The sequence below is a fragment of the Crinia signifera genome, chromosome 19 (genome assembly GCF_055691185.1).
Source record: "Crinia signifera chromosome 19, ASM5569118v1, whole genome shotgun sequence".
In the NCBI taxonomy this organism is placed as follows: domain Eukaryota; kingdom Metazoa; phylum Chordata; class Amphibia; order Anura; family Myobatrachidae; genus Crinia; species Crinia signifera.
Genome location: NC_139226.1, coordinates 7,571,931 through 7,599,437, shown reverse-complemented (window position 1 = coordinate 7,599,437; position 27,507 = coordinate 7,571,931). Strand labels below are relative to the sequence as shown.

At 48.8% G+C, this 27,507-nt stretch overlaps 1 protein-coding gene across 1 annotated transcript in view; it reads right to left on the bottom strand.

Moving 5' to 3' along the window:
* Nucleotides 1–6,807: 6,807 nt before the first annotated feature.
* VWA5B1 (von Willebrand factor A domain containing 5B1) overlaps nucleotides 6,808–27,507 on the bottom strand; it is a 125,550-nt gene continuing 104,850 nt past the window's right edge. Inside the window, exons 14-21 of the mRNA XM_083162406.1 lie at nucleotides 25,255–25,477; nucleotides 19,532–19,843; nucleotides 17,820–17,957; nucleotides 17,407–17,535; nucleotides 12,150–12,224; nucleotides 11,731–11,800; nucleotides 11,539–11,653; nucleotides 6,808–10,230 (exon numbers count right to left, since the gene is read on the bottom strand). Coding sequence (XP_083018532.1) covers nucleotides 9,508–10,230; nucleotides 11,539–11,653; nucleotides 11,731–11,800; nucleotides 12,150–12,224; nucleotides 17,407–17,535; nucleotides 17,820–17,957; nucleotides 19,532–19,843; nucleotides 25,255–25,477 — 1,785 coding nt within the window. The 3' untranslated portion in view covers nucleotides 6,808–9,507. The remainder of the gene's footprint in view (nucleotides 10,231–11,538; nucleotides 11,654–11,730; nucleotides 11,801–12,149; nucleotides 12,225–17,406; nucleotides 17,536–17,819; nucleotides 17,958–19,531; nucleotides 19,844–25,254; nucleotides 25,478–27,507) is intronic.

Sequence of the window (27,507 nt, the reverse complement as noted above, 5' to 3'; positions counted from 1 at the left end):
TATGCTGTGTACTTCCGCTGAGGCTAGCTGTTGTGTACATATGCTGTGTACTTCTGCTGAGTCTAGCTGTTGTGTACGTATGCTGTGTACTTCCGCTGAGTCTAGCTGTTGTGTACATATGCTGTGTACTTCTGCTGAGTCTAGCTGTTGTGTACGTATGCTGTGTACTTCTGCTGAGTCTAGCTGTTGTGTACGTATGCTGTGTACTTCCGCTGAGGCTAGCTGTTGTGTACTTATGCTGTGTACTTCCGCTGAGGCTAGCTGCTGTGTACATATGCTGTGTACTTCTGCTCAGGCTAGCTGTTGTGTATGTATGCTGTGTACTTCTGCTGCACTAGCTGTTGTGTACTGTATATATGCTGTGTACTTCTGCTGAGTCTAGCTGTTGTGTTGTTGTGTATGTATGCTGTGTACTTCTGCTGATGCTAGCTGTTGTGTATGGTACGTATGCTGTGTACTTCTGCTGAGACTAGCTGTTGTGTATGTATGCTGTGTATTTCTGCTGAGGCTAGCTGTTGTGTACGTATGCTGTGTACTTCTGCTGTCTAGCTGTATGCTGTGTACTTCTGCTGAGGCTAGCTGTTGTGTACAAGTGCTTGTGTACTTCCGCTGAGGCTAGCTGTTGTGTTCATATGCTGTGTACTTCTGCTAAGGCTAGCTGTTGTGTACGTATGCTGTGTACTTCTGCTGCGCTAGCTTTTGTGTACTTTACATATTCGTGTACTTCTGCTGAGTCTAGCTGTTGTGTCCGTATGCTGTGTACTTCTGCTGAGACTAGCTGTTGTGTACGTATGCTGTGTACTTCCGCTGAGGCTAGCTGTTGTGTATGTATGCTGTGTACTTCCGCTGAGGCTAGCTGTTGTGTACATATGCTGTGTACTTCTGCTGAGTCTAGCTGTTGTGTACGTATGCTGTGTACTTCCGCTGAGGCTAGCTGTTGTGTACGTATGCTGTGTACTTCCGCTGAGGCTAGCTGTTGTGTACATATGCTGTCTACTTCTGCTGAGTCTAGCTGTTGTGTACGTATGCTGTGTACTTCCGCTGAGTCTAGCTGTTGTGTACGTATGCTGTGTACTTCCGCTGAGGCTAGCTGTTGTGTACATATGCTGTGTGCTTCTGCTGAGTCTAGCTGTTGTGTACGTATGCTGTGTACTTCTGCTGAGTCTAGCTGTTGTGTACGTATGCTGTGTACTTCCGCTGAGGCTAGCTGTTGTGTATGTATGCTGTGTACTTCCGCTGAGGCTAGCTGTTGTGTACATATGCTGTGTACTTCTGCTGAGTCTAGCTGTTGTGTACGTATGCTGTGTACTTCCGCTGAAGCTAGCTGTTGTGTACGTATGCTGTGTACTTCCGCTGAGGCTAGCTGTTGTGTACATATGCTGTGTACTTCTGCTGAGTCTAGCTGTTGTGTACGTATGCTGTGTACTTCCGCTGAGTCTAGCTGTTGTGTACGTATGCTGTGTACTTCCGCTGAGGCTAGCTGTTGTGTACGTATGCTGTGTACTTCCGCTGAGGCTAGCTGTTGTGTACATATGCTGTGTACTTCTGCTGAGTCTAGCTGTTGTGTACGTATGCTGTGTACTTCCGCTGAGTCTAGCTGTTGTGTACGTATGCTGTGTACTTCCGCTGAGGCTAGCTGTTGTGTACATATGCTGTGTACTTCCGCTGAGGCTAGCTGTTGTGTACATATGCTGTCTACTTCTGCTGAGTCTAGCTGTTGTGTACGTATGCTGTGTACTTCCGCTGAGTCTAGCTGTTGTGTACGTATGCTGTGTACTTCCGCTGAGGCTAGCTGTTGTGTACGTATGCTGTGTGCTTCTGCTGAGTCTAGCTGTTGTGTACGTATGCTGTGTACTTCTGCTGAGTCTAGCTGTTGTGTACGTATGCTGTGTACTTCCGCTGAGGCTAGCTGTTGTGTATGTATGCTGTGTACTTCCGCTGAGGCTAGCTGTTGTGTACATATGCTGTGTACTTCTGCTGAGTCTAGCTGTTGTGTACGTATGCTGTGTACTTCCGCTGAGTCTAGCTGTTGTGTACGTATGCTGTGTACTTCCGCTGAGGCTAGCTGTTGTGTACATATGCTGTGTGCTTCTGCTGAGTCTAGCTGTTGTGTACGTATGCTGTGTACTTCTGCTGAGTCTAGCTGTTGTGTACGTATGCTGTGTACTTCCGCTGAGGCTAGCTGTTGTGTATGTATGCTGTGTACTTCCGCTGAGGCTAGCTGTTGTGTACATATGCTGTGTACTTCTGCTGAGTCTAGCTGTTGTGTACGTATGCTGTGTACTTCCGCTGAGTCTAGCTGTTGTGTACATATGCTGTGTACTTCTGCTGAGTCTAGCTGTTGTGTACGTATGCTGTGTACTTCTGCTGAGTCTAGCTGTTGTGTACGTATGCTGTGTACTTCCGCTGAGGCTAGCTGTTGTGTACTTATGCTGTGTACTTCCGCTGAGGCTAGCTGCTGTGTACATATGCTGTGTACTTCTGCTCAGGCTAGCTGTTGTGTATGTATGCTGTGTACTTCTGCTGCACTAGCTGTTGTGTACTGTATATATGCTGTGTACTTCTGCTGAGTCTAGCTGTTGTGTTGTTGTGTATGTATGCTGTGTACTTCTGCTGATGCTAGCTGTTGTGTATGGTACGTATGCTGTGTACTTCTGCTGAGACTAGCTGTTGTGTATGTATGCTGTGTATTTCTGCTGAGGCTAGCTGTTGTGTACGTATGCTGTGTACTTCTGCTGTCTAGCTGTATGCTGTGTACTTCTGCTGAGGCTAGCTGTTGTGTACAAGTGCTTGTGTACTTCCGCTGAGGCTAGCTGTTGTGTTCATATGCTGTGTACTTCTGCTAAGGCTAGCTGTTGTGTACGTATGCTGTGTACTTCTGCTGCGCTAGCTTTTGTGTACTTTACATATTCGTGTACTTCTGCTGAGTCTAGCTGTTGTGTCCGTATGCTGTGTACTTCTGCTGAGACTAGCTGTTGTGTACGTATGCTGTGTACTTCCGCTGAGGCTAGCTGTTGTGTATGTATGCTGTGTACTTCCGCTGAGGCTAGCTGTTGTGTACATATGCTGTGTACTTCTGCTGAGTCTAGCTGTTGTGTACGTATGCTGTGTACTTCCGCTGAGGCTAGCTGTTGTGTACGTATGCTGTGTACTTCCGCTGAGGCTAGCTGTTGTGTACATATGCTGTCTACTTCTGCTGAGTCTAGCTGTTGTGTACGTATGCTGTGTACTTCCGCTGAGTCTAGCTGTTGTGTACGTATGCTGTGTACTTCCGCTGAGGCTAGCTGTTGTGTACGTATGCTGTGTGCTTCTGCTGAGTCTAGCTGTTGTGTACGTATGCTGTGTACTTCTGCTGAGTCTAGCTGTTGTGTACGTATGCTGTGTACTTCCGCTGAGGCTAGCTGTTGTGTATGTATGCTGTGTACTTCCGCTGAGGCTAGCTGTTGTGTACATATGCTGTCTACTTCTGCTGAGTCTAGCTGTTGTGTACGTATGCTGTGTACTTCCGCTGAGTCTAGCTGTTGTGTACGTATGCTGTGTACTTCCGCTGAGGCTAGCTGTTGTGTACGTATGCTGTGTGCTTCTGCTGAGTCTAGCTGTTGTGTACGTATGCTGTGTACTTCTGCTGAGTCTAGCTGTTGTGTACGTATGCTGTGTACTTCCGCTGAGGCTAGCTGTTGTGTATGTATGCTGTGTACTTCCGCTGAGGCTAGCTGTTGTGTACATATGCTGTGTACTTCTGCTGAGTCTAGCCTTTGTGTACGTATGCTGTGTACTTCCGCTGAAGCTAGCTGTTGTGTACGTATGCTGTGTACTTCCGCTGAGGCTAGCTGTTGTGTACATATGCTGTGTACTTCTGCTGAGTCTAGCTGTTGTGTACGTATGCTGTGTACTTCCGCTGAGTCTAGCTGTTGTGTACGTATGCTGTGTACTTCCGCTGAGGCTAGCTGTTGTGTACGTATGCTGTGTGCTTCTGCTGAGTCTAGCTGTTGTGTACGTATGCTGTGTACTTCTGCTGAGTCTAGCTGTTGTGTACGTATGCTGTGTACTTCCGCTGAGGCTAGCTGTTGTGTACGTATGCTGTGTACTTCCGCTGAGGCTAGCTGTTGTGTACATATGCTGTGTACTTCTGCTCAGGCTAGCTGTTGTGTATGTATGCTGTGTACTTCTGCTGCACTAGCTGTTGTGTACTGTATATATGCTGTGTACTTTTGCTGAGTCTAGCTGTTGTGTATGTATGCTGTGTACTTCTGCTGATGCTAGCTGTTGTGTATGGTACCTATGCTGTGTACTTCTGCTGAGGCTAGCTGTTGTGTATGTATGCTGTGTATTTCTGCTGAGGCTAGCTGTTGTGTACGTATGCTGTGTACTTCTGCTGAGTCTAGCTGTTGTGTACGTATGCTGTGTACTTCTGCTGAGGCTAGCTGTTGTGTACTTCCGCTGAGGCTAGCTGTTGTGTTCATATGCTGTGTACTTCCGCTAAGGCTAGCTGTTGTGTACGTATGCTGTGTACTTCCGCTGCGCTAGCTTTTGTGTACTTTACATATTCGTGTACTTCTGCTGAGTCTAGCTGTTGTGTACGTATGCTGTGTACTTCCGCTGAGGCTAGCTGTTGTGTACGTATGCTGTGTACTTCTGCTGATGCTAGCTGTTGTGTATGGTACCTATGCTGTGTACTTCTGCTGAGGCTAGCTGTTGTGTATGTATGCTGTGTATTTCTGCTGAGGCTAGCTGTTGTGTACGTATGCTGTGTACTTCTGCTGAGTCTAGCTGTTGTGTACGTATGCTGTGTACTTCTGCTGAGGCTAGCTGTTGTGTACTTCCGCTGAGGCTAGCTGTTGTGTTCATATGCTGTGTACTTCCGCTAAGGCTAGCTGTTGTGTACGTATGCTGTGTACTTCCGCTGCGCTAGCTTTTGTGTACTTTACATATTCGTGTACTTCTGCTGAGTCTAGCTGTTGTGTACGTATGCTGTGTACTTCCGCTGAGGCTAGCTGTTGTGTACGTATGCTGTGTACTTCCGCTGAGGCTAGCTGTTGTGTACTTATGCTGTGTACTTCCGCTGAGGCTAGCTGTTGTGTACATATGCTGTGTACTTCTGCTCAGGCTAGCTGTTGTGTATGTATGCTGTGTACTTCTGCTGCACTAGCTGTTGTGTACTGTATATATGCTGTGTACTTCTGCTGAGTCTAGCTGTTGTGTATGTATGCTGTGTACTTCTGCTGAGTCTAGCTGTTGTGTATGGTACGTATGCTGTGTACTTCTGCTGAGACTAGCTGTTGTGTATGTATGCTGTGTATTTCTGCTGAGGCTAGCTGTTGTGTACGTATGCTGTGTACTTCTGCTGTCTAGCTGTATACTTCTGCTGAGGCTAGCTGTTGTGTACAAGTGCTTGTGTACTTCCGCTGAGGCTAGCTGTTGTGTTCATATGCTGTGTACTTCTGCTAAGTCTAGCTGTTGTGTACGTATGCTGTGTACTTCTGCTGTGCTAGCTTTTGTGTACTTTACATATTCGTGTACTTCTGCTGAGTCTAGCTGTTGTGTACATATGCTGTGTACTTCTGCTCAGGCTAGCTGTTGTGTATGTATGCTGTGTACTTCTGCTGCACTAGCTGTTGTGTACTGTATATATGCTGTGTACTTCTGCTGAGTCTAGCTGTTGTGTATGTATGCTGTGTACTTCTGCTGAGTCTAGCTGTTGTGTATGGTACGTATGCTGTGTACTTCTGCTGAGACTAGCTGTTGTGTATGTATGCTGTGTATTTCTGCTGAGGCTAGCTGTTGTGTACGTATGCTGTGTACTTCTGCTGTCTAGCTGTATACTTCTGCTGAGGCTAGCTGTTGTGTACAAGTGCTTGTGTACTTCCGCTGAGGCTAGCTGTTGTGTTCATATGCTGTGTACTTCTGCTAAGTCTAGCTGTTGTGTACGTATGCTGTGTACTTCTGCTGTGCTAGCTTTTGTGTACTTTACATATTCGTGTACTTCTGCTGAGTCTAGCTGTTGTGTCCGTATGCTGTGTACTTCTGCTAAGACTAGCTGTTGTGTACGTATGCTGTGTACTTCCGCTGAGGCTAGCTGTTGTGTATGTATGCTGTGTACTTCCGCTGAGGCTAGCTGTTGTGTACATATGCTGTGTACTTCTGCTGAGTCTAGCTGTTGTGTACGTATGCTGTGTACTTCCGCTGAGTCTAGCTGTTGTGTACGTATGCTGTGTACTTCCGCTGAGGCGAGCTGTTGTGTACATATGCTGTGTGCTTCTGCTGAGTCTAGCTGTTGTGTATGTATGCTGTGTACTTCTGCTGAGTCTAGCTGTTGTGTACGTATGCTGTGTACTTCCGCTGAGGCTAGCTGTTGTGTATGTATGCTGTGTACTTCCGCTGAGGCTAGCTGTTGTGTACGTATGCTGTGTACTTCTGCTGAGTCTAGCTGTTGTGTACGTATGCTGTGTACTTCCGCTGAGGCTAGCTGTTGTGTACGTATGCTGTGTACTTCCGCTGAGGCTAGCTGTTGTGTACATATGCTGTGTACTTCTGCTGAGTCTAGCTGTTGTGTACGTATGCTGTGTACTTCCGCTGAGTCTAGCTGTTGTGTACGTATGCTGTGTACTTCTGCTGAGGCTAGCTGTTGTGTACATATGCTGTGTGCTTCTGCTGAGTCTAGCTGTTGTGTACGTATGCTGTGTACTTCTGCTAAGTCTAGCTGTTGTGTACGTATGCTGTGTACTTCCGCTGAGGCTAGCTGTTGTGTATGTATGCTGTGTACTTCCGCTGAGGCTAGCTGTTGTGTACATATGCTGTGTACTTCTGCTCAGGCTAGCTGTTGTGTATGTATGCTGTGTACTTCTGCTGCACTAGCTGTTGTGTACTGTATATATGCTGTGTACTTTTGCTGAGTCTAGCTGTTGTGTATGTATGCTGTGTACTTCTGCTGATGCTAGCTGTTGTGTATGGTACCTATGCTGTGTACTTCTGCTGAGGCTAGCTGTTGTGTATGTATGCTGTGTATTTCTGCTGAGGCTAGCTGTTGTGTACGTATGCTGTGTACTTCTGCTGAGGCTAGCTGTTGTGTACAAATGCTTGTGTACTTCCGCTGAGGCTAGCTGTTGTGTACGTATGCTGTGTACTTCCGCTGAGGCTAGCTGTTGTGTATGTATGCTGTGTACTTCCGCTGAGGCTAGCTGTTGTGTACATATGCTGTGTACTTCTGCTGAGGCTAGCTGTTGTGTATGTATGCTGTGTACTTCTGCTGAGTCTAGCTGTTGTGTACGTATGCTGTGTACTTCCACTGAGTCTAGCTGTTGTGTACGTATGCTGTGTACTTCCACTGAGGCTAGCTGTTGTGTTCGTATGCTGTGAACTTCCGCTGAGGCTACATGTTTTGCTGTCTCTAGGAAATAAAGTCTGCAGAATGTTGGGATATATTTGTGTTGCGCAGTCCTTAAGTTGAACATGACAAATACGGTCCGGTGTACTGGGCTCCTCAGGTTGGTGGATGAAATTGGTGGTCTCACAGTGGAGGAACTCTACACCACAAATTTGGTCCTACAAGGGGACATTTTATGACATGTACAACTATAATGATTCTTCAAATGCAAGTGTTTGCTAACTTTTACAGTGGATGGATCACAAATATTATCCAGTATGTGGTTTATTTATGTTATATATTGTAGCACATGGCATTATTATAGTGGTTACCACTATGAGAGACATTCTCTCTATGATCTGATGCATGTGGGGATCTCCGAATCCCTAGTGTTAGGTCTTATATTAGTCTCATCTGCAACAACCCCTAGTGCTGCACTACTGTTGTCTACCTACTTAAAAATGTACATAGAAGACTACCTTTTTTTAAACAATGTATACATGTGTACACAGAAAGTGATTCATAACAGGAAGACAGTCTGTACAAGTGGGTAGTCATCAACATCAAAGTGAAAAGTAGAATCATGTTGTGAGATGCTGCAAAACGCGTTACTGTCAAGTTGCAACGATCAGCAGAAACACGATACTGCCAAACTGCAATGTCTTATGTCAAGCTGGTGAGATCAGGAGAAATGCGTTACTGTTAAGCTGATGTGATCAAAAGAATGTGTGACTGTCAAGATGCAGTAATCTGGAGAAATATGTTACCGTCAATCTGCTGTGAAAAGGAGAAACGCGTTATTTTGAATCTGCATGGATCTGGAGAAACTCGTTACTTTCATTCTGCAATGTTCAGGAAAAATGCATTACTGTCAATCTGCAGTGATCAGGAGAAACACATTATAGTGAATCTGCAGGTGAAACGCGTGAATGTCAATCTGCAGTGATCAGAAGAAACAGGTGAATGTCAAGCTGCAGTGATCAGGAGAAACACATTATAGTGAATCTGCAGGTGAAACGCGTGAATGTCAATCTGCAGTGATCAGAAGAAACAGGTGAATGTCAATCTGCAGTGATCAGGAGAAACACATTATAGTGAATCTGCAGGCGAAACGCGTGAATGTCAATTTGCAGTGATCAGGAGAAACGGGTGAATGTCAATCTCCTACGATCAGGAAAATGCGTTACTGCAGTGATCTGGACATATAATAAAACAGAGGGCGGACATCGTGTGCAGCTTACAGAAGCGGGCCAACATCCAAAATCAAAAATTTCACACCCAATGCACAGAACCGATCTGCAAAACAATTTCTTAGAAACACACAGCCAACAAAATATTTGACGTAAACGAACCTCAAACACAAGAACCCCTGACCCTCATGCATAGAGCTGATCCCATATTCCTGCATACTGTATAATACCCCTCCCCGGTTCCCTTAATTACACCACAGTAAATAGATTATCAAGAGGCTGTTTACATTCAGTACATTCTCACCACGCTGGGTGTAGGGGTGGGGAAACAACGGAGCAGACCTCCATATACAGAACGATAGGCACCCAGGGTTCCCCTCATTAGCAAACAAAACAGAAGGCTGGAAGACCACCATATACCCAGAGATGCTACATCACCATAGGCAGTGGGACAGACCACCACCATCACATAAGGTCATGCAGAGAGAGCGATGAAGCGGATAACCATACATACATACATGTATACTTGGCTGTATCAGTGATGAAGCACAAGAAGAAGTATAAGTAGTGTCTTGCACACTCGCGCACACACACACACACGCAAATTTACAAGCAGACGGACATGCGACCTTGCCCAAGCTACTGGCGGCCAGACCAAGGTCTTCCCATTGACCGAACAGTCTTTGCCCACCTACTGGTAGAACAAGGCCTCCTGAGAAAGCTGTTATGCACCCATAGTTCCTTCATCCCCCTCTGATGGCCAACCACTCCTTTATGCGCTCTCCGCCGGCAAGACAAGACAGTCAGGGCCTACATGCAAAGACATCACTTCAAACCCAGCACATTGAGAGAAATGATACAACTCTTCACAAAACACCCATACCACAACACACACACACACACAACACACACACAGGCATTTTGCTTATCGCCTCTCATACTCCCTGGTTGCTTCTACACGCTGCTAGGGTTGTAGCACAACACATTAAACTGCAGGTTCTCATCCCAATGTCGGAGCAACACGAAAAACTGCTGGGCCGCCGACTTGACGGTGGCCAGGGTGCGCCCCTCTGGGATACTCTGCTTGCAGAGCCACCTATCGGCCTTGGACGCTAGCAGCTCCCACTCGGTGAAGTTGGCAGCTGAGTTGTTCTCTAGCCAAGCCAGGGCAACAGCTGTAGCCCACACCATACTCTCTGGGTGGAATTTGCGCTGCTCCTCTATGCTCTCCATCCAGGACTGGACTTCGGTGCTTTCTGATTCCGAGCCTAAGCCGCTGTCCGTGTGGGTGGAGGCAGAGTCCTGGGTGCTGTCGGGAGAAGAGAACCGCCGGACAGGAAGGACGGGTAGGGACAATTCATTATCCGACTTTGCCGAGCGAGAGGGACTGTCCAGAGCACTGCTGGATAAGTGTCGCGTTCGGGTTTGTTGGCACACATCTTCTCCGCACCCATTCGGTGTGCTGTGATAGTTGTCATCGGGGGCTAGGAACTGCCCAGTGCCCGAGGGGAGGCTGGTGTCCTTCTTAGATGGAGAGGAACTGTGGGACATTGGGCTTAAAGCTGCCCGGTGGCTACTGAATGGGGACGTCCACTTGAGCTTGTCCATGGGGATATTGGCGGCATCAGCAAAGGCTTGGGTCAGTAGAAAGGCCCCACATGCCAACTGCAGCGATACCTGCAACAGAGGCAATTCAGAGTTGTAAGCACAGAGCTTGGACACATACTGTAATACCACATATTGATTCATGCATATACAAATAAATGAGAAGTTTCAAAAGTGGTTTACAGAAGTACAAAATACCTAAAGGGTATGCTACCTCTATGCTGACAACACATAACTATACTTCTGCTTAACATGGACCAAACTGACCTCCTCATCTTTCCTCCATCTAGAGTCTCCACCCCTCCCCAATATCTCCATCACTGTTGACTACACCATCATCTCAACCATTTCTCAGCTAGGCTGCTTGGGTGTCGCTCTTGACTCTTCCACCCCTTGTTCAATCTCTGGCTCACTGGTCACCTTACGGCTCGACTACTGCAACTGTCTTCTACTGGCCTCCCACGCTCCCAGCTTGCTGCCGTCCAGTCTGTCCTCAACTCTGCAGCTTATCTTCCTCTCCCGCCGCTCCACATCTGCCAAGCCCCTTCAAGAGAATATGCACTGGCTCCCATTCCCCTACAGAATCCTCTTTTCCTCACCCTCACATACAAGACCCTCTAGATTGTAAGCTCCTTGGAACAGGGCCTTTTTCTCTCCTGTTCTCACATCCCTCTTCTCTTGCACTTCAAAAACAGCCTTCGTATTATCCACACATCAGTGATGTTACGGACTCAACTGAATTTATCAGCTGTATCTCAGTACATCAGTGATGTCACTGTATTTTCCGCATTTTAATGATGTCACAGGTCTTGATTGATTGTATTCTTAGTGACTTCTATCACCTTATATAGTGACTTGACTGGCTGTAGTCTCATTGTCTCCATGATGTTAAGGCGTCCGAAAGACTACATTGGATATATTTCCAGTGCCTTGCTGATGACTTCATTGTATTCTTAGTGCCTCACTGATGTCATTAACATCAAATGAATAGGCTGTATTCTCAGTGCCTCGTTGATGTCACCTTATTTAGTGACTTAATAGGCCATATTGTCAGTGCCTCGCTGATGTTGCTACTGTCTAATCACTTGATAGGCTACAATTTTCTCAGTACCTCTGTGATGTCATGGGTACCCATTGACCTCATAGGTCGTAGGCTTGGTGCCTTATGGAACACTGTTTTTGGAATTGCCATCTATGGAAAGCATTTGACCAATTGCTGGCTCATTTCTTGCACAGTAATAGTAGTGTTTGTAGGCTCATTATCTCGCAAGTCCTCTCATCATTACCCCGCTGCAGCGCAGGTGGAGAACCTTACACCCGGATAACTATAAAACGTTGGGTCGTATTCACAACGCTGTAGCTTCCCAATCTCCAACCTACCAGGGGCAAATAGTCAATGTTTTCGGTCTCGCTCTCCTCGTTGCCTTTCCCAGGAGACTTGATCATAAACCCTTTAGCTGCGCGAGTTAGGAGCCGCGTCTTGTTTAGGCTCAACCTGCAAGGAGTGGACAAGTAAGGATTTCATCAGGGCACAGGCTAAGCCGCCAGCAGAAGGCACTGCGCCACACTCACCTGGCAGCAAAGAGGCTCTCTATGGACCTCTGAGAATGGGACGAGGAGACGGAAGGACTGCGTGGAGCGGCTAAAAGAGAAAAGCATAATATACAGTATATATTTAGGCCACGCCTGATGCATAACACGGGTCTGTGTGGCATGCAATCAGCCTGGTTACTGAGGGAGGCTCCAGAGGCGGGGCTACAGCACAATTAAAAATTCAAATAGGGGAGCCACACCTACTGCTACCAACTGCCGTACCAAACTGGCAGTGGGTGTGGCTCCCCTATTTGAATTTTGAACCGTGCTGTAGCCCCACCCCTGTATCCTCCACTGCTGGTTACTCTTCTTCCCACCAAGCAGAAAGCTGGTTATTGAATGCATGCAAACAATACGCTGTGGGCAATAAATATTTTTGTTGCCATCTTAGTACACACCTTGTGGGAAGTTGCAGCGCTCCCATCCGGAAGAGACAGGCGTTGTGCAAGGCGAGGTTGCGATCTCATCCACATCTGACATAAAAGAGAGTAACTGACTTATCACATCTTATATCTACATATTGGGCTACATTGCTCTATGCGGGGCGGCCATCAGTAATTGTTGGGTTGCTGTGAACACTCCTGATTGGCTGCTGGTCTGTGAGCAATGATAGGCTCACTGCTAGCGCTGTCTCTCCAAGGCTGTGGCTTCCTGCCAGTGCACTGGCTGTAACCAGCTGGTGGACCAGCATTAATCCGCAATTCTGACAGCGAGGTGCCTTGTCCAGGCCTTGTGGAGAGTGTGGCACAGGTGTGAAGAGTGTGGTGTGGAGAGTTTGGCAAAAATGTGGTGTGGAGAGTGTGGCACAAGTATGGATTGTGTGTTGTGGAGAGTGTGGCACAGGTATAGATAGTGTGGTGTGGACAGTGTGGCACAGGTATGGACAGTGTGGTGTGGAGAGTGCGGCACAGGTATGGATAGTGAGGCGTGGAGAGTGCGGCACAGGTGTGGATAGTGCAGCACAGATGTGGGGAGTGTGACACAGGTGTGGAGAATAAAGTGAGGATAGTGCAGCACAGGTGTGGATAGTGCAGCACAGGTGTGGAGTGTGAGGCATGGAGAGTGTGGCACAGGTGTGGAGAGTGTGGCAAAGGTGTGGGGAGCGTGGTGTGGAGAGTGAGGTGTGGATAGTGCAGCACAGGTGTGGACAGTGTGGCACAGGTATAGATAATGCGGTGTGGAGACTGCGGCGCAGGTGTGTAGAGTGTGGCACAAATGTGGAGAGTGTGGTATGGAGAGTGCAGCACAGGTGTGGAGAGTGAGATCTGGCACAGGTATGGATAGTGTGGTGTGGAGCGTGTGGCACAAGTATGAATAGTGTGGTGTGGAGAGTGCGGTACAGGTGTGGAGAGTGCAGCACAGGTATGGATTGTGTGGTGTGGAGAGTGCGGCACAGGTGTGGAGACTGCAGCACATGTATCAATAGTATGGTGTGGAGAGTGTGGCACAGGTATGGATAGTGTGGTGTGGAGAAAGAGGCACAGGTATGGATAGTGTAGTGTGGAGAGAGCGGCACAGGTATGGATAGTATGGTGTGGAGAGAGCGGCACAGGTATGGATAGTGTAGTGTGGAGAGAGCGGCACAGGTATGGATAGTGTGGTGTGGAGAGAGCGGCACAGGTATGGATAGTGTAGTGTGGAGAGAGCGGCACAGGTATGGATAGTGTGGTGTGTAGAGAGCGGCACAGGTATGGATAGTGTGGTGTGGAGAGTGCAGCACAGGTATGGATAGTGTGGTGTGGAGAGTGCAGCACAGGTATGGATAGTGTAGTGTTGAGAGTGCGGCACAGGTATGGATAGTGTGGTGTGGAGAGAGCGGCACAGGTATGGATAGTGTGGTGTGTAGAGAGCGGCACAGGCATGGATAGTGTGGTGTGGAGAGAGCGGCACAGGTATGGATAGTGTGGAGAGTGCAGCACAGGTATGGATAGTGTGGTGTGGAGAGTGCAGCACAGGTATGGATAGTGTGGTGTGGAGAGTGCAGCACAGGTATGGATAGTGTGGTGTGGAGAGTGCGGCACAGGTATGGATAGTGTAGTGTGGAGAGAGCGGCACAGGTATGGATAGTGTGGTGTGGAGAGTGCGGCACAGGTATGGATAGTGTGGTGTGGAGAGAGCGGCACAGGTATGGATAGTGTGGTGTGGAGAGAGCGGCACAGGTATGGATAGTGTGGTGTGGAGAGAGCGGTACAGGTATGGATAGTGTGGTGTGGAGAGTGCGGCACAGGTATGGATAGTATGGTGTGGAGAGAGCGGCACAGGTATGGATAGTGTATGGTGGAGAGTGCGGCACAGGTATGGATAGTGTGGTGTGGAGAGAGTGGCACAGGTATGGATAGTGTAGTGTGGAGAGAGCGGCACAGGCATGGATAGTGTAGTGTGGAGAGAGCGGCACAGGTATGGATAGTGTGGTGTGGAGAGAGCGGCACAGGTATGGATAGTGTGGTGTGGAGAGAGCGGCACAGGTATGGATAGTGTGGTGTGGAGAGAGCGGCACAGGTATGGATAGTGTGGTGTGGAGAGTGCAGCACAGGTATGGATAGTGTAATGTGGAGAGTGCAGCACAGGTATGGATAGTGTGGTGTGGAGAGAGTGGCACAGGTATGGATAGTGTAGTGTGGAGAGAGCGGCACAGGTATGGATAGTGTAGTGTGGAGAGAGCGGCACAGGTATGGATAGTGTGGTGTGGAGAGAGCGGCACAGGTATGGATAGTGTGGTGTGGAGAGTGCGGCACAGGTATGGATAGTGTGGTGTGGAGAGAGCGGCACAGGTATGGATAGTGTGGTGTGGAGAGAGCGGCACAGGTATGGATAGTGTGGTGTGGAGAGAGCGGCACAGGTATGGATAGTGTGGTGTGGAGAGAGCGGTACAGGTATGGATAGTGTGGTGTGGAGAGTGCGGCACAGGTATGGATAGTATGGTGTGGAGAGAGCGGCACAGGTATGGATAGTGTATGGTGGAGAGTGCGGCACAGGTATGGATAGTGTGGTGTGGAGAGAGCGGCACAGGTATGGATAGTGTGGTGTGGAGAGTGCAGCACAGGTATGGAGAGTGTGGTGTGGAGAGTGCAGCACAGGTATGGATAGTGTGGTGTGGAGAGTGCAGCACAGGTATGGATAGTGTGGTGTGGAGAGAGTGGCACAGGTATGGATAGTGTAGTGTGGAGAGAGCGGCACAGGTATGGATAGTGTGGTGTGGAGAGAGTGGCACAGGTATGGATAGTGTAGTGTGGAGAGAGCGGCACAGGTATGGATAGTGTGGTGTGGAGAGAGTGGCACAGGTATGGATAGTGTAGTGTGGAGAGAGCGGCACAGGTATGGATAGTGTGGTGTGGAGAGAGCGGCACAGGTATGGATAGTGTGGTGTGGATAGTGTGGCACAGGTATGGATAGTGTGGTGTGTACAGAGCGGCACAGGTATGGATAGTGTGGTGTGGATAGTGTGGCACAGGTATGGATAGTGTGGTGTGTACAGAGCGGCACAGGTATGGATAGTGTGGTGTGGAGAGTGTGGCACAGGTATGGATAGTGTGGTATGGAGAGTGTGGCACAGGTATGGATAGTGTGGTGTGGATAGTGTGGCACAGGTATGGATAGTGTGGTGTGTACAGAGCAGCACAGGTATGGATAGTGTGGTGTGTAGAGAGCAGCACAGGTATGGATAGTGTGGTGTGGAGAGAGCGGTACAGGTATGGATAGTGTGGTGTGGAGAGTGCAGCACAGGTATGGATAGTATGGTGTGGAGAGAGCGGCACAGGTATGGATAGTGTAGTGTGGAGAGTGCGGCACAGGTATGGATAGTGTGGTGTGGAGAGAGTGGCACAGGTATGGATAGTGTAGTGTGGAGAGAGCGGCACAGGTATGGATAGTGTAGTGTGGAGAGATCGGCACAGGTATGGATAGTGTAGTGTGGAGAGAGCGGCACAGGTATGGATAGTGTGGTGTGGAGAGAGCGGCACAGGTATGGATAGTGTGGTGTGGAGAGAGCGGCACAGGTATGGATAGTGTGGTGTGGATAGTGTGGCACAGGTATGGATAGTGTGGTGTGGATAGTATGGCACAGGTATGGATAGTGTGGTGTGTACAGAGCGGCACAGGTATGGATAGTGTGGTGTGGATAGTGTGGCACAGGTATGGATAGTGTGGTGTGTACAGAGCGGCACAGGTATGGATAGTGTGGTGTGGAGAGTGTGGCACAGGTATGGATAGTGTGGTGTGGAGAGTGCGGCACAGGTATGGATAGTGTGGTGTGGATAGTGTGGCACAGGTATGGATAGTGTGGTGTGTAGAGAGCAGCACAGGTATGGATAGTGTGGTGTGTAGAGAGCGGCACAGGTATGGATAGTGTGGTGTGGAGAGAGCGGCACAGGTATGGATAGTGTGGTGTGGAGAGAGTGGCACAGGTATGGATAGTGTGGTGTGGAGAGTGTGGCACAGGTATGGATAGTGTGGTGTGGAGAGTGCGGCACAGGTATGGATAGTGTGGTATGGAGAGTGTGGCACAGGTATGGATAGTGTGGTGTGGATAGTGTGGCACAGGTATGGATAGTGTGGTGTGTACAGAGCAGCACAGGTATGGATAGTGTGGTGTGTAGAGAGCGGCACAGGTATGGATAGTGTGGTGTGGAGAGAGCGGTACAGGTATGGATAGTGTGGTGTGGAGAGTGCGGCACAGGTATGGATAGTATGGTGTGGAGAGAGCGGCACAGGTATGGATAGTGTAGTGTGGAGAGAGCGGCACAGGTATGGATAGTGTAGTGTGGAGAGATCGGCACAGGTATGGATAGTGTAGTGTGGAGAGAGCGGCACAGGTATGGATAGTGTGGTGTGGAGAGAGCGGCACAGGTATGGATAGTGTGGTGTGGAGAGAGCGGCACAGGTATGGATAGTGTGGTGTGGATAGTGTGGCACAGGTATGGATAGTGTGGTGTGGATAGTGTGGCACAGGTATGGATAGTGTGGTGTGTACAGAGCGGCACAGGTATGGATAGTGTGGTGTGGATAGTGTGGCACAGGTATGGATAGTGTGGTGTGTACAGAGCGGCACAGGTATGGATAGTGTGGTGTGTACATAGCGGCACAGGTATGGATAGTGTGGTGTGGAGAGTGTGGCACAGGTATGGATAGTGTGGTGTGGAGAGTGCGGCACAGGTATGGATAGTGTGGTGTGGAGAGTGTGGCACAGGTATGGATAGTGTGGTGTGTACAGAGCGGCACAGGTATGGATAGTGTGGTGTGGAGAGTGTGGCACAGGTATGGATAGTGTGGTGTGGAGAGTGCGGCACAGGTATGGATAGTGTGGTGTGGATAGTGTGGCACAGGTATGGATAGTGTGGTGTGTAGAGAGCAGCACAGGTATGGATAGTGTGGTGTGTAGAGAGCGGCACAGGTATGGATAGTGTGGTGTGTAGAGAGCGGCACAGGTATGGATAGTGTGGTGTGGAGAGAGCGGCACAGGTATGGATAGTGTGGTGTGGAGAGAGCGGCACAGGTATGGATAGTGTGGTGTGGAGAGTGTGGCACAGGTGTGGATAGTGTGGTGTGTAGAGAGCGGCACAGGTATGGATAGTGTGGTGTGGAGAGAGCGGCACAGGTATGGATAGTGTGGTATGGAGAGTGCAGCACATGTGAATAAGGGAATGACACCGGCCTTACTGTAAAATCGATCATCTGATGACTCCGACACGCATGTTGATTGCGACCGCCCCAGCCCAATGGAGAATCCTCGTAGCCGGCGGCTTCCAGAGCTTAAGCTGCGCTGAGAACCCTGCTTGAGAGCGGCACCTAGCAGGGAATGAGGGCATCCTCTTCAGTCAGTGGGAGAGGCCTCCGGACAAAGACAGAGAGAAAGGGCCAGACGAGAGACTCACAGTTAACACAACAGAAGGACAGGTCGCAGGAAACAGTGGGGTTCAGGAACTAGGACACAACAGGGAGAGACGCGGTGAGGCCGACAAGAGAGAGGACGTCTGGTCCGGAGACAGGAGCACACTCTACAGGACACAATACTGGAGGAGGCTCACGAGGATGGAAGTGTACAGAGATAGGAGGCCACCTTCTGCCATTACCTGTGTTGGCGTATTCCACCACGCTGGGCAGGTAGGAGTTGCTGCTCAGGTCTACGGGCACAAAAGCCGTGTACTTGCTGATGACGTTGCAAGCTTTGCTGGCATGGATGGCGTTCAGCTGGAACCTTCGCCCGACCCCTGCGGAGAAGAAGGCACCCGGAGAGCATTCATTAGGTTATGGACCCCAATAGTCATGATGCCATTACATCTACATGTTCAGAATGTCAACACCACTAATGTAGCCGAACCCCAACCGCGGCCTAACCCTGATTGCATGTACCAATGTCGTTACTGTCGACATTCTGACTGGAACCCTGTGACACATCTGGATAAATTCACGTAGTGTCGCCCACCAGCCCACCCAAAGGTCCCTCAGTCTTCATTTGGAAATGACTTTGTGGACTGAATGTCTATGTGCCGGCGACTGGTTCTCTCTTCCTTGCAGTTTGTTGATGAAATCCACGCAACGACTTCTTCAGGTGATTCTGGGTATTATATGTTTTTGTATGAACATATGAAAACCCTGGGCACGAGCATGTAACCAATGGCAATGATCAAGAAGCCCTGGCCATGGCAAAGAGCATGCCATCCCTGGCCATGAACAAGAATCTCTTGCCCGGTAGCAGGTAACCAATGGCAATGATCAAGAAGCCCTGGCCATGGCAACGAGCATGCAACCCCTGGCCATGAACAAGAATCTCCTGCCCGGCAGCAGGTAACCAATGGCAATGATCAAGAAGCCCTGGCCACGGCAACAAGCATGTAACCCCTGGCCATGAACAAGAATATCCTGGCCGGCAGCATGTAACCCCTGGCAATGATCAAGAAGCCCTGGCAACGAGCATGTAACCCCTGGCCATGCAGAAGAATCTCCTGCCCACCAGAATGTAAGCAATAGCAACAATCAAGAAGCTCCTGTCACGAGTGTGAAAACCCTGGACATGAACATGTAACTCCTGGCAACGAGCATGTAATGCCTGGCAATGAGCATTTAACCTCTGGCAGTGAACATGAAACCCCTGACAACAAGCATGTAACCCCATGGAATAAAAAACATATAACCTCTGGCAATGAGCATGAAACCACTGGCAATGGGCAAGAAGCTCTTGGCCACAATTATGAAAAGCCTGGCCACGAACATGTAATCCCTGGAAAAAGGCATGTAACGCCTGGCAAAGAGCAAGAAACACCTGTCAAAAAGCATGTAACCCTTGGCAACGAACATGAAACCCCTGGCATCGATAATGAAACCCCTGGCAATGGCCATTAAGCAGGGGGTGAGACAGAGGTGGGACTATATGGGAAATGCGTTGTCTGGGGACATTGCCACTGGCCAGCATGGCTGCATCATCATGGCCACTCCCCCGCCATGCAATGGCAGACTACAATGATGCAATTCACCAAGGGGGGGTGTTGCAGGATACTGGCAGCAATTTAGGGTCTTGCCTACCCTTCCTCTTCCAGGGCTGGGAAGTGAGCTTGATTTTCAGGAGCCTCCGGGCCATTGCGGGAGGGTAGGTAACCCTGATTATGGAAATGTTATAAATAATGTATGGGGGGGGGGGGGAGCATATAATTACTAGTTACGCCACTGACAGCACAGCAGTGCGCGGCCGGCACTAGCATTTGCAATATTATCCCACCTGCGGCTCCGGCAACAGAGCCAGCAGCGTGTGCATCTGAATCAGGCCCACTGCGTGCTGTCTAATTACCGTGCTCAATGTCACTCTCCCTCTCCGTGAGCTGCTCAAAGTCTCTGATGATGGACTTGGCGGCCAGGTGATGGAAGGTCTCATCCCACAGGTCGCTCTCATCGTCCTCTCTGTTCTCCCGCTCCCGGAACAGATCCTGGATGTTAAAGGCGATTTCCCACTGCACGGGCTGATTGCACTTCAGGCCCCGGACCACGGCCTTACACATGGAGTAGGAGTGGGGGGCCGGACCCCTGGTCTCAGGGCTCTGCTCCTGGGACAAGGACTCCGACACTGTTTCTGTTTCGAAGGTGAAGCACAGGTGATGGCAATCTACGGAGGAGACATGGACAAGGTAGAGGTTACCCTCATAGGTTACCCACAACACAATCCCAGCATTACCCCCTTACCATGCATGCGGCCTATGGGGTAGATTTATTAAGCTCGGTGAAGTGATAAAGTGTCTGGTTTTTATCACCGGCCAATCAGTTCCTACCTATCATTTTTCAAACCAAGGCTGTCTTCAAAGTTAGTAGTTGATTGGCCGGTGATAAAGTACCAGCCACATTATCACTTCACCCTATGTGAGGCGTTCCCCACGGGAGAGTCCCTTACATGGCGCTAACTAGTACGTCTTACTGTTAAATCTTTATTAAACGTGAATAACTTGGACAGCCTGGTTGGTTCTTAGCGTTACTGCCTCACAGCCCTGAGGTCATGCCTATCTGTGTAGAGTTTGTATGTTCTCGTGGGTACACAAGTCTCTCAGAAGTGTCACAGTCCCGCTACCCCCGTAGTAGTCCTAAAAACTGGATGGTCTGGGGAGACCGATGACGTGAAATGCGTCACCGTAGCCCGACCCCTCCCTTACAGTACTGGTAATCAGGTATCTAATAACCTGGGGGGCGGGACCACAATGATGTGAACGCACAGCCACGCCCATCTGTTGTGATGCCACACCCACCACAAGGACACAAACATATATCCACGCCCACACCCGCCAACTCACTGACTCGGGTGCCCCATGCAGGTGTGGAATAGATTGTAAGCTCCCCAGGGGAAGGGATTCTCTGTACATTGCTGTGGGATATGTGTATGCTATATAAATACAGAATAATAATAATCTTAGTTTGGGTGCAGTAACCTTTATACTGCTTCACATCGCGAACCCGCAGGTCCGACAAGGGTCGTACCTTTCACACTGAACCCGGGTCACCCGTCATGCTCGGGTGACCCGGGTTTTGAGAGACTGTAGGGGACTGCAATTTAGCAGCCCCTGACTATACGTTCATAATATACAGCAGGCATGGGATCCCATGCGTCATTAACGACCGCCTCCCGTGTTCTGCTGCGCCGGCGTCCATTACTGACATCACAATATTATGAATGAGATCCGAGGCCGCTGTGGGCTCATCATATACAACATCGTATAATCATCTGTCTTTTTATGCAGCGCGACTGTGAATTTGTGCTAATGCCGCAGCCGATGGAATTTACACACAGCACAGACAAAGTACACACAGCAGCTGTATGTATACAGTATATATCTTATTGTCGTCACATTCTCTCATGCACCCTGCTTTAACTAAGACTCCATAGCTTATGTTAACCATTTCCCTAGATGATTAGTGACAGGTGTGTTGGTAGCTGCTCACCTATAAAAGCACAGTCTGCTGTGAGCTTCAGACCAGATAGCATGCCTGGAATCAAACAGTGATGTGATAGCTATGTGTATTGTAGCCATTTTCAGCGATAGTGTCAGGACCTGCAGAACAGTGGGGTCCCGTGAAGTGGGCTGCAGCTTAAATGCATTGATCAATTCATGAACCAAATCTCCACTATTTATTATCAGTTAATTTAGTGTGTGCAGAGCCCCTACAATGTCTGTTATATATATATATATGTCCCCAGAGGCGGCACTCAGAAAAAAACATTACACAAGCCAGCTTAACGCCAACGTTTCAAATGTATTTGCACATTTTTCGTCAGGGCAACAATACATAATGAACAACACTCACCATTTATCCAAGTGACTGCAATCACCAGACCTCCCTCTCAGCGTGTCACGCAGCCCACACATTTGACGCATCCCAACTTGGTTGGGATGCGTCAAATGTGTGGGCTGCGTGACATGTGGATACATGCTCAAAGGGACCAGCATTAAACATCCATATACTGCCCAGACATCCAAGATACAACATCGACTAACTTGTACATTGATGTTTGTAATATATGCCCTTATTTGCCCCTGTGGCAAATATTATATCGGAAATTTCAGATCAGGATGGCACAACATCGTATGGCTATAAGGGCAGCTATTCTGGCAGGATCTAGCACACAACCGTAGCTAGACATTATGCTGAAGTCGGCCATTCACCCACGGCCCTCTGTCATATTATCATTGACCACATACCCCCGCTACTAAGGGGAGGAAATAGGTCCAAGGTATTACTACAGAGGGAGGCAAAATGGATTTTTTTGCTTGATACATTGAGTCCCCGAGGGCTCAATGAGAACCTTGGTTTACAGTGTTTCCTGTAGTTATGAAGCGCTATTGTATTTGTATAATATGGTTATATGCCTATGTCAAATGTATTTTGCCAGTACTTCCATGTTAAATTTGTGAATTGTTCCAGTTTTCAAAATGGTGGTGACGGGTGCACTGGGTGACGCCTTCCGGGTGCGACTGCGGAGAAGGTCGTGCGCCACGCTGAGAGGGAGGTCTGGTGATGGCAGTCACTTGGATAAATGGTGAGTGTTGTTCATTATGTATTGTTGCCCTGACGAAAAATGTGCAAATACATTTGAAACGTTGGCGTTAAGCTGGCTTGTGTAATGTTTTTTTCTGAGTGCCGCCGCTGGGGACTTGTATTCGGCCGTTCTGTGTGGATACCAGTGCAGCTGTGGGAAGGCACCGGTACAGTAAAGTATCAGTAAGCAGGGAGTGCCAGAGCTTTGCTGGACTATATATATATATATATATATATATATACGGATTCGGCATGAAAAGCCGGTGGTCGGGATCCCGGCGTTCAAAATCCGGACGCCGGAATCCCGAACGCCGAAATCCTGACAAGGGGGGGACGTGGATCGCCCCCCCCCATGCGGGCTCGCTGTGCTCGCCACGCAGCGGGCCCGGTGCCTCACTACGCTCGGCACACTAATTTATTCTCCCTCCGAGGGTGTCGTGGACACCCACGGGGGGAGAAAGTGTCGGGATTTCGGCATTCGGGATTTTGAACGCCGGGATCCCGACCGCCGGGATTTAAACTGCATCCCATATATACATATATATATGCAGGCTTCTGCGATCCACCGCTACAACCAGAGACGCGCCATCAGATCATCTGTGAAAGACATCGACCATCTCAGTCGCCCTCAATTTGTGCAGGACGGCTGCTGTTTTCACTGTGCCTGGGCAGGAAGTCTGGAAACGAAGACGCAGATCCTGGGTACGGTGCGCCTATAAACCCCCCCCCCCCCCCCCCATTTTGTCAAATGGTGTGCAGACCATTGGAGCTTCTTGCGTGGCAGGTGGAGAATGCCTCTGACTCAATCAGCATGACTGTTAGCTTACTGATTGGTGGATGGATAAAGCTATCCACCAATCAGAGTGCAACATTATCTATCTGCCTCCAGCTTGTAGCCACACAGTGAATGGCTGTCCGCTTGCTGATTGGTGGATGGCTGAAGCTATCCACCAATCAGAGTGCAGCATTCTCAAATTTCCTCTAGCTTGCAGCCAGACAGTGAATGGCTGGCAGCTTACTGAGTGTTGAATGGCAGGAGCTATCAACCAATCAGAGTGCAGCATTCTCAATCTGCCTCCAGCTTGCAGCCACAGTGAATGGCTGTCAGTTTACTGATTGGTGCATTGCAATCCGAACTCGGTTGGGCGGCATTAGGCCACTTTCTAAGCAGCAAACAACTGCTGCTTAGTTAGCTGTACTGAATCAGGCCCTGCGAGAGCAATGAGTGGCTGAGGCTATCCGGGTCTACTACCAATGGGGTGGAGCAGGGCTCTCAGTGGGCTAACATCAGTTTCTGGAACTTGATGAGTAGCGGCCCCTAGTGTAAGCGGGGGCGGTGCTTGGAGATGACATCATCGCCGATCACCCCACCAGGACCGCCGATCGTCGTGCTGGGCGCAAGCACAGCACAAAGTTAAGCTGCTGGGCTGCCCCCAGCCCCTGTCCACTAGGTGAATAGAAGCCGCACACAGGCATCCATTCACCTCCTCCCTGCCTCCACTGCTGTCTGCACAGTACAGCAGCGGAGGCTGTGTGCGCCCCCCGACCAACCCCCATTACTTTAAACAAGAGGCGGGTCGGATGACCCGGCGTACCCATTTACACTGCCCTCTACCCAGGTCCTGCCCATGTTCTACCCTGTCAGGACTTGGTTAGAAGTCCCGTGTAGAGGGACACAGGTTAACCCCTTTTACACCGGGTCCACGAGGGAAAAACCTGGGTTTTTGCGGCGGTGTAAAAGGGGTATTAAAGACACACAGAACCTACTGCTTCTGCCATCACACTGCTGAATAGGGGCCTAGGAGCGCCCTCATCATTCCCATCTTCTAATGTCATTACAGTCCAGGCTTTAAGGATATCCATGCTTGAGCACACGTGACTTAATTAGTATCTCAGTCAATTTGATTTAAGCATCTGAAATTGATCATGGATGAGTGATATGGGCACTGGTTGATGACATCACTCACCTGTGAGCCCTTCCCCCAGCATGAGCCCCTCCCCCAGTCATTTCCATTAGTTATACACACTCTAGCGTTGCATCTCTTTTTAAGCCCGCCCGCGGCTCGCATTGCAGGGCGAATTAACCCGCACGGCTGCGAATAGATGTTTTGTATAAACATCCATTTGCAGTCTATGGGGCTAGACGACCATCGAATGATGTGGAGCATGCACGCAAAACTAAGGTGTCTAAGCTTTGTGTGTCCTGTATGAGGACAGGGCGGGTAGCTGACTTCCGGTGAGGTCAGCTGCCCGCTCTCTGCACCCTCGTCATCCGGGACGTTACCATGAGAAAGCCCAGCGTTTCATGGGAATGACCATGAAACGCTAGGTGTTCCAATGGGCACATCCCCCGGCCCACCACCTGCACTGTTGTGTGCAAGCAATCTGTGAACACTATTCGCTGTGTCTGCTCACACACTAGAAAAACATTGTGTGCTTGTGCGAATTCGCACCGGAGAGCATGAATAAGGTCCTCTATGTACTGTTTGTATATGTATACTGCCATTGTATTACCTGGTGAAAAGGCCGGGGAACAGTGATTTCATCTTTTACCACTGTACAAAGAAAATATTTCATATTCATTTTTGCAATCTTCATTTTTAGTTGTTATTCGAAATTTGTCCGTGAATTAAATTATGTATAAAATTAACAATTTTTCTTTATATGATTGTTTGCCATAGAATCCTGCATCCATGAAGTCTATGACATATATACTGTATATAGGAATGGTGAACAGAAGAGGAACCAAGACAACATACGGTGATATTTAAACTGTTCCAACCTCCATTTAATACTGGGGGATTATTTTGGACAACATATATTAGAGTCTCGGGATCTCTTCCAAAATTAATGAGGGACATGTCTGAGATGCAATCTGAGCGGTATTCTTAGTATCTTCCATGTCTTGGTTGTAGAAAACTGTACACAACTCCCCTCCCCCCACATACACCCCCTCATACACAAATGAACATTGACCTTTGAAGATGGTCTCACCCAGATCCCCCGGACTGCTGAAAGGCTGACTGTCAGTGGAGGATTTCAGAGAGAGAGTGGCCTCCGGCTGGGTGGAGGAACTTCCTTGTAGACCCTCATGTGTCAGTGGGGCTTCCCCATCATGGCAGAATGAGAGGCAGCTCTGCTGGAGAAGAGAGGGGCGCCTTGCCCCGGTACCCCTAATCTTTGTGGTGCTGACAAATGGACTTGTGGACAATGATGACTGATTGAAACCAGAAAATGGATGTGTGTATGGAGGGTTGGATATATGGAGGGATGTGAGGGGATGGAAGGATGAATGGAGGAATACATGGATTGATTAGGTGGAAGAATGGATGGATGGATTGGGTGAAGGAAGGGATGATGGATGGTTTGGGTTGATAAAGGTAGGGAGGGGTGGGTGGAGGGATAATAGATGGATTGGGTGAAGGAAGAGATGGATGGATTGGGCGGAGGAAGGGATAGGTGGGAGGAATGGAAGGATGGATTGGGTTAAGAAAAGGAGGAATGTGAGGGATGGATGGATTGGGTGGGGGAAGTAAGGGATGGAAGGATGGATTGGGTGAAGGAAGTGAGGGATGGAAGCATGGATTGGGTGGAGGAAAGTAGGCATGGAAGGATGGATTGGGTGAAGGATGGGAGGGATGGAAGGATGGATTGGGTAAAGGAAGGGAGGCATGGAAGGATGGATTGGGTGAAGGATGGATTGGGTGAAAGATGGGAGGAATGGAAGGATGGATTGAGTGAAGAAAGGGAAGGATGGATTATTTGATGGAAGTGAGGGATGGAAGGATGGATTGGGGGAAGGAAGGGTGGGATGGAAGGATGGATTGGGTGAAGGATGAATTGGGTGAAGGAAGGTAGGGATGGAAGGATGGATTGGGTGAAGAGAGGGATGGAAGGATGGTTTTCGGTGACAGAAGGGATAAATGTGAGGCATGGAAGGGGAAGAGGAAGGGAGAGATAGATGGATGGATTTGGTGAAGGAAGGGAAGGATGGATGGATGCATACAGGGATAGATAAAGGGATGCATAGATGGATTTTATGGATGGATGGATGGACAGATAGATAGAGGGATGGGTGGGATGGATGGATAGAGGGACAGATGGATTTGGTGGAGGGGTGTATGGATAGAGGAATAGAGGGATGTAGTGGAGAGACGGATGGTGGATTTGGTGGAAGGAGAGATAGGTAAGTGGATAGTTGGATGAGTAGATAGATGGATGGATGGATGAATGGATAGATAGGGAGAAAAAAGATGGAGGACCATTACAACATTATAATTACTGGTGAACATATCTTATATCACATTTCAGACAGCTAGCTATCACTGCTCAGACACCTACATTCCACCATAGAAGTTTACCACACCAGGTAACATGTTACTAAAAACTATGATCAGCCATGTGTTAGATCAGCTGCTGGCCTCAGAAAGATGGTGGAGCATGAGCGAGGTCAGTAGGGAGCAGAACCACCCTCGGAAGATCTCATCTCCAGATCATGACACTTTGGGTGAAATTTAATAGGATGTGAGATTCAGAAAGTGAGAGATTTGGTAAGAGATCTCCAGTTTTGTTTAAAGCGGCAATCATTTACACTGCTAAGCCAGTTTGATTTTGCAGTGTAAATGATTGCCTCTTTAAAAAAACCTGGAGATTTCTTACCAAATCTCTCACTTTCTGAATCTCTCATCCTATTAAATTTCACCCCACATTTTAGAATGTTTCTCTGGTGCGGTAAAAGCAAGTACATAAAGAGTTATTACCCAATTACCCTGCTCAGTGATAATAGAAAACAGGGATTTAATATCATCTACAATATTTATTGATCCTGTGACCAACGGCAGTGACCCATAAACAGCTATGACAGTAATATACATATACCCCCGAGGTCCTGCACCAGTAATTATAACTATAATGGCTAGATCAGGGTAAACAGTTGGACTTTTTTCATAGCTTTCCAAGGGGGTCAACAATGAAATAAATCCCCAGGTTACCGTCCCTCTAGCCATTATTGTGTTCATCGCTCTGTAATAGTCAGGTAACTCTGCCTCTACCAGCCCGGGACTGACAAAACCCACAAAGAACACTCAGATGTACTAAGCCTTGGAGAGCAATAAAGTACCAACCAACCTGCTCCTAACTGTCATTTTTGAAACATGGCCTTTAACAATGCAGTTAGGAGCTGGTCAGATGTCAAACACATGCGATTTGGCGGTGAGGATTTCTCGGCCCGATCCTTCAGAATCGGGT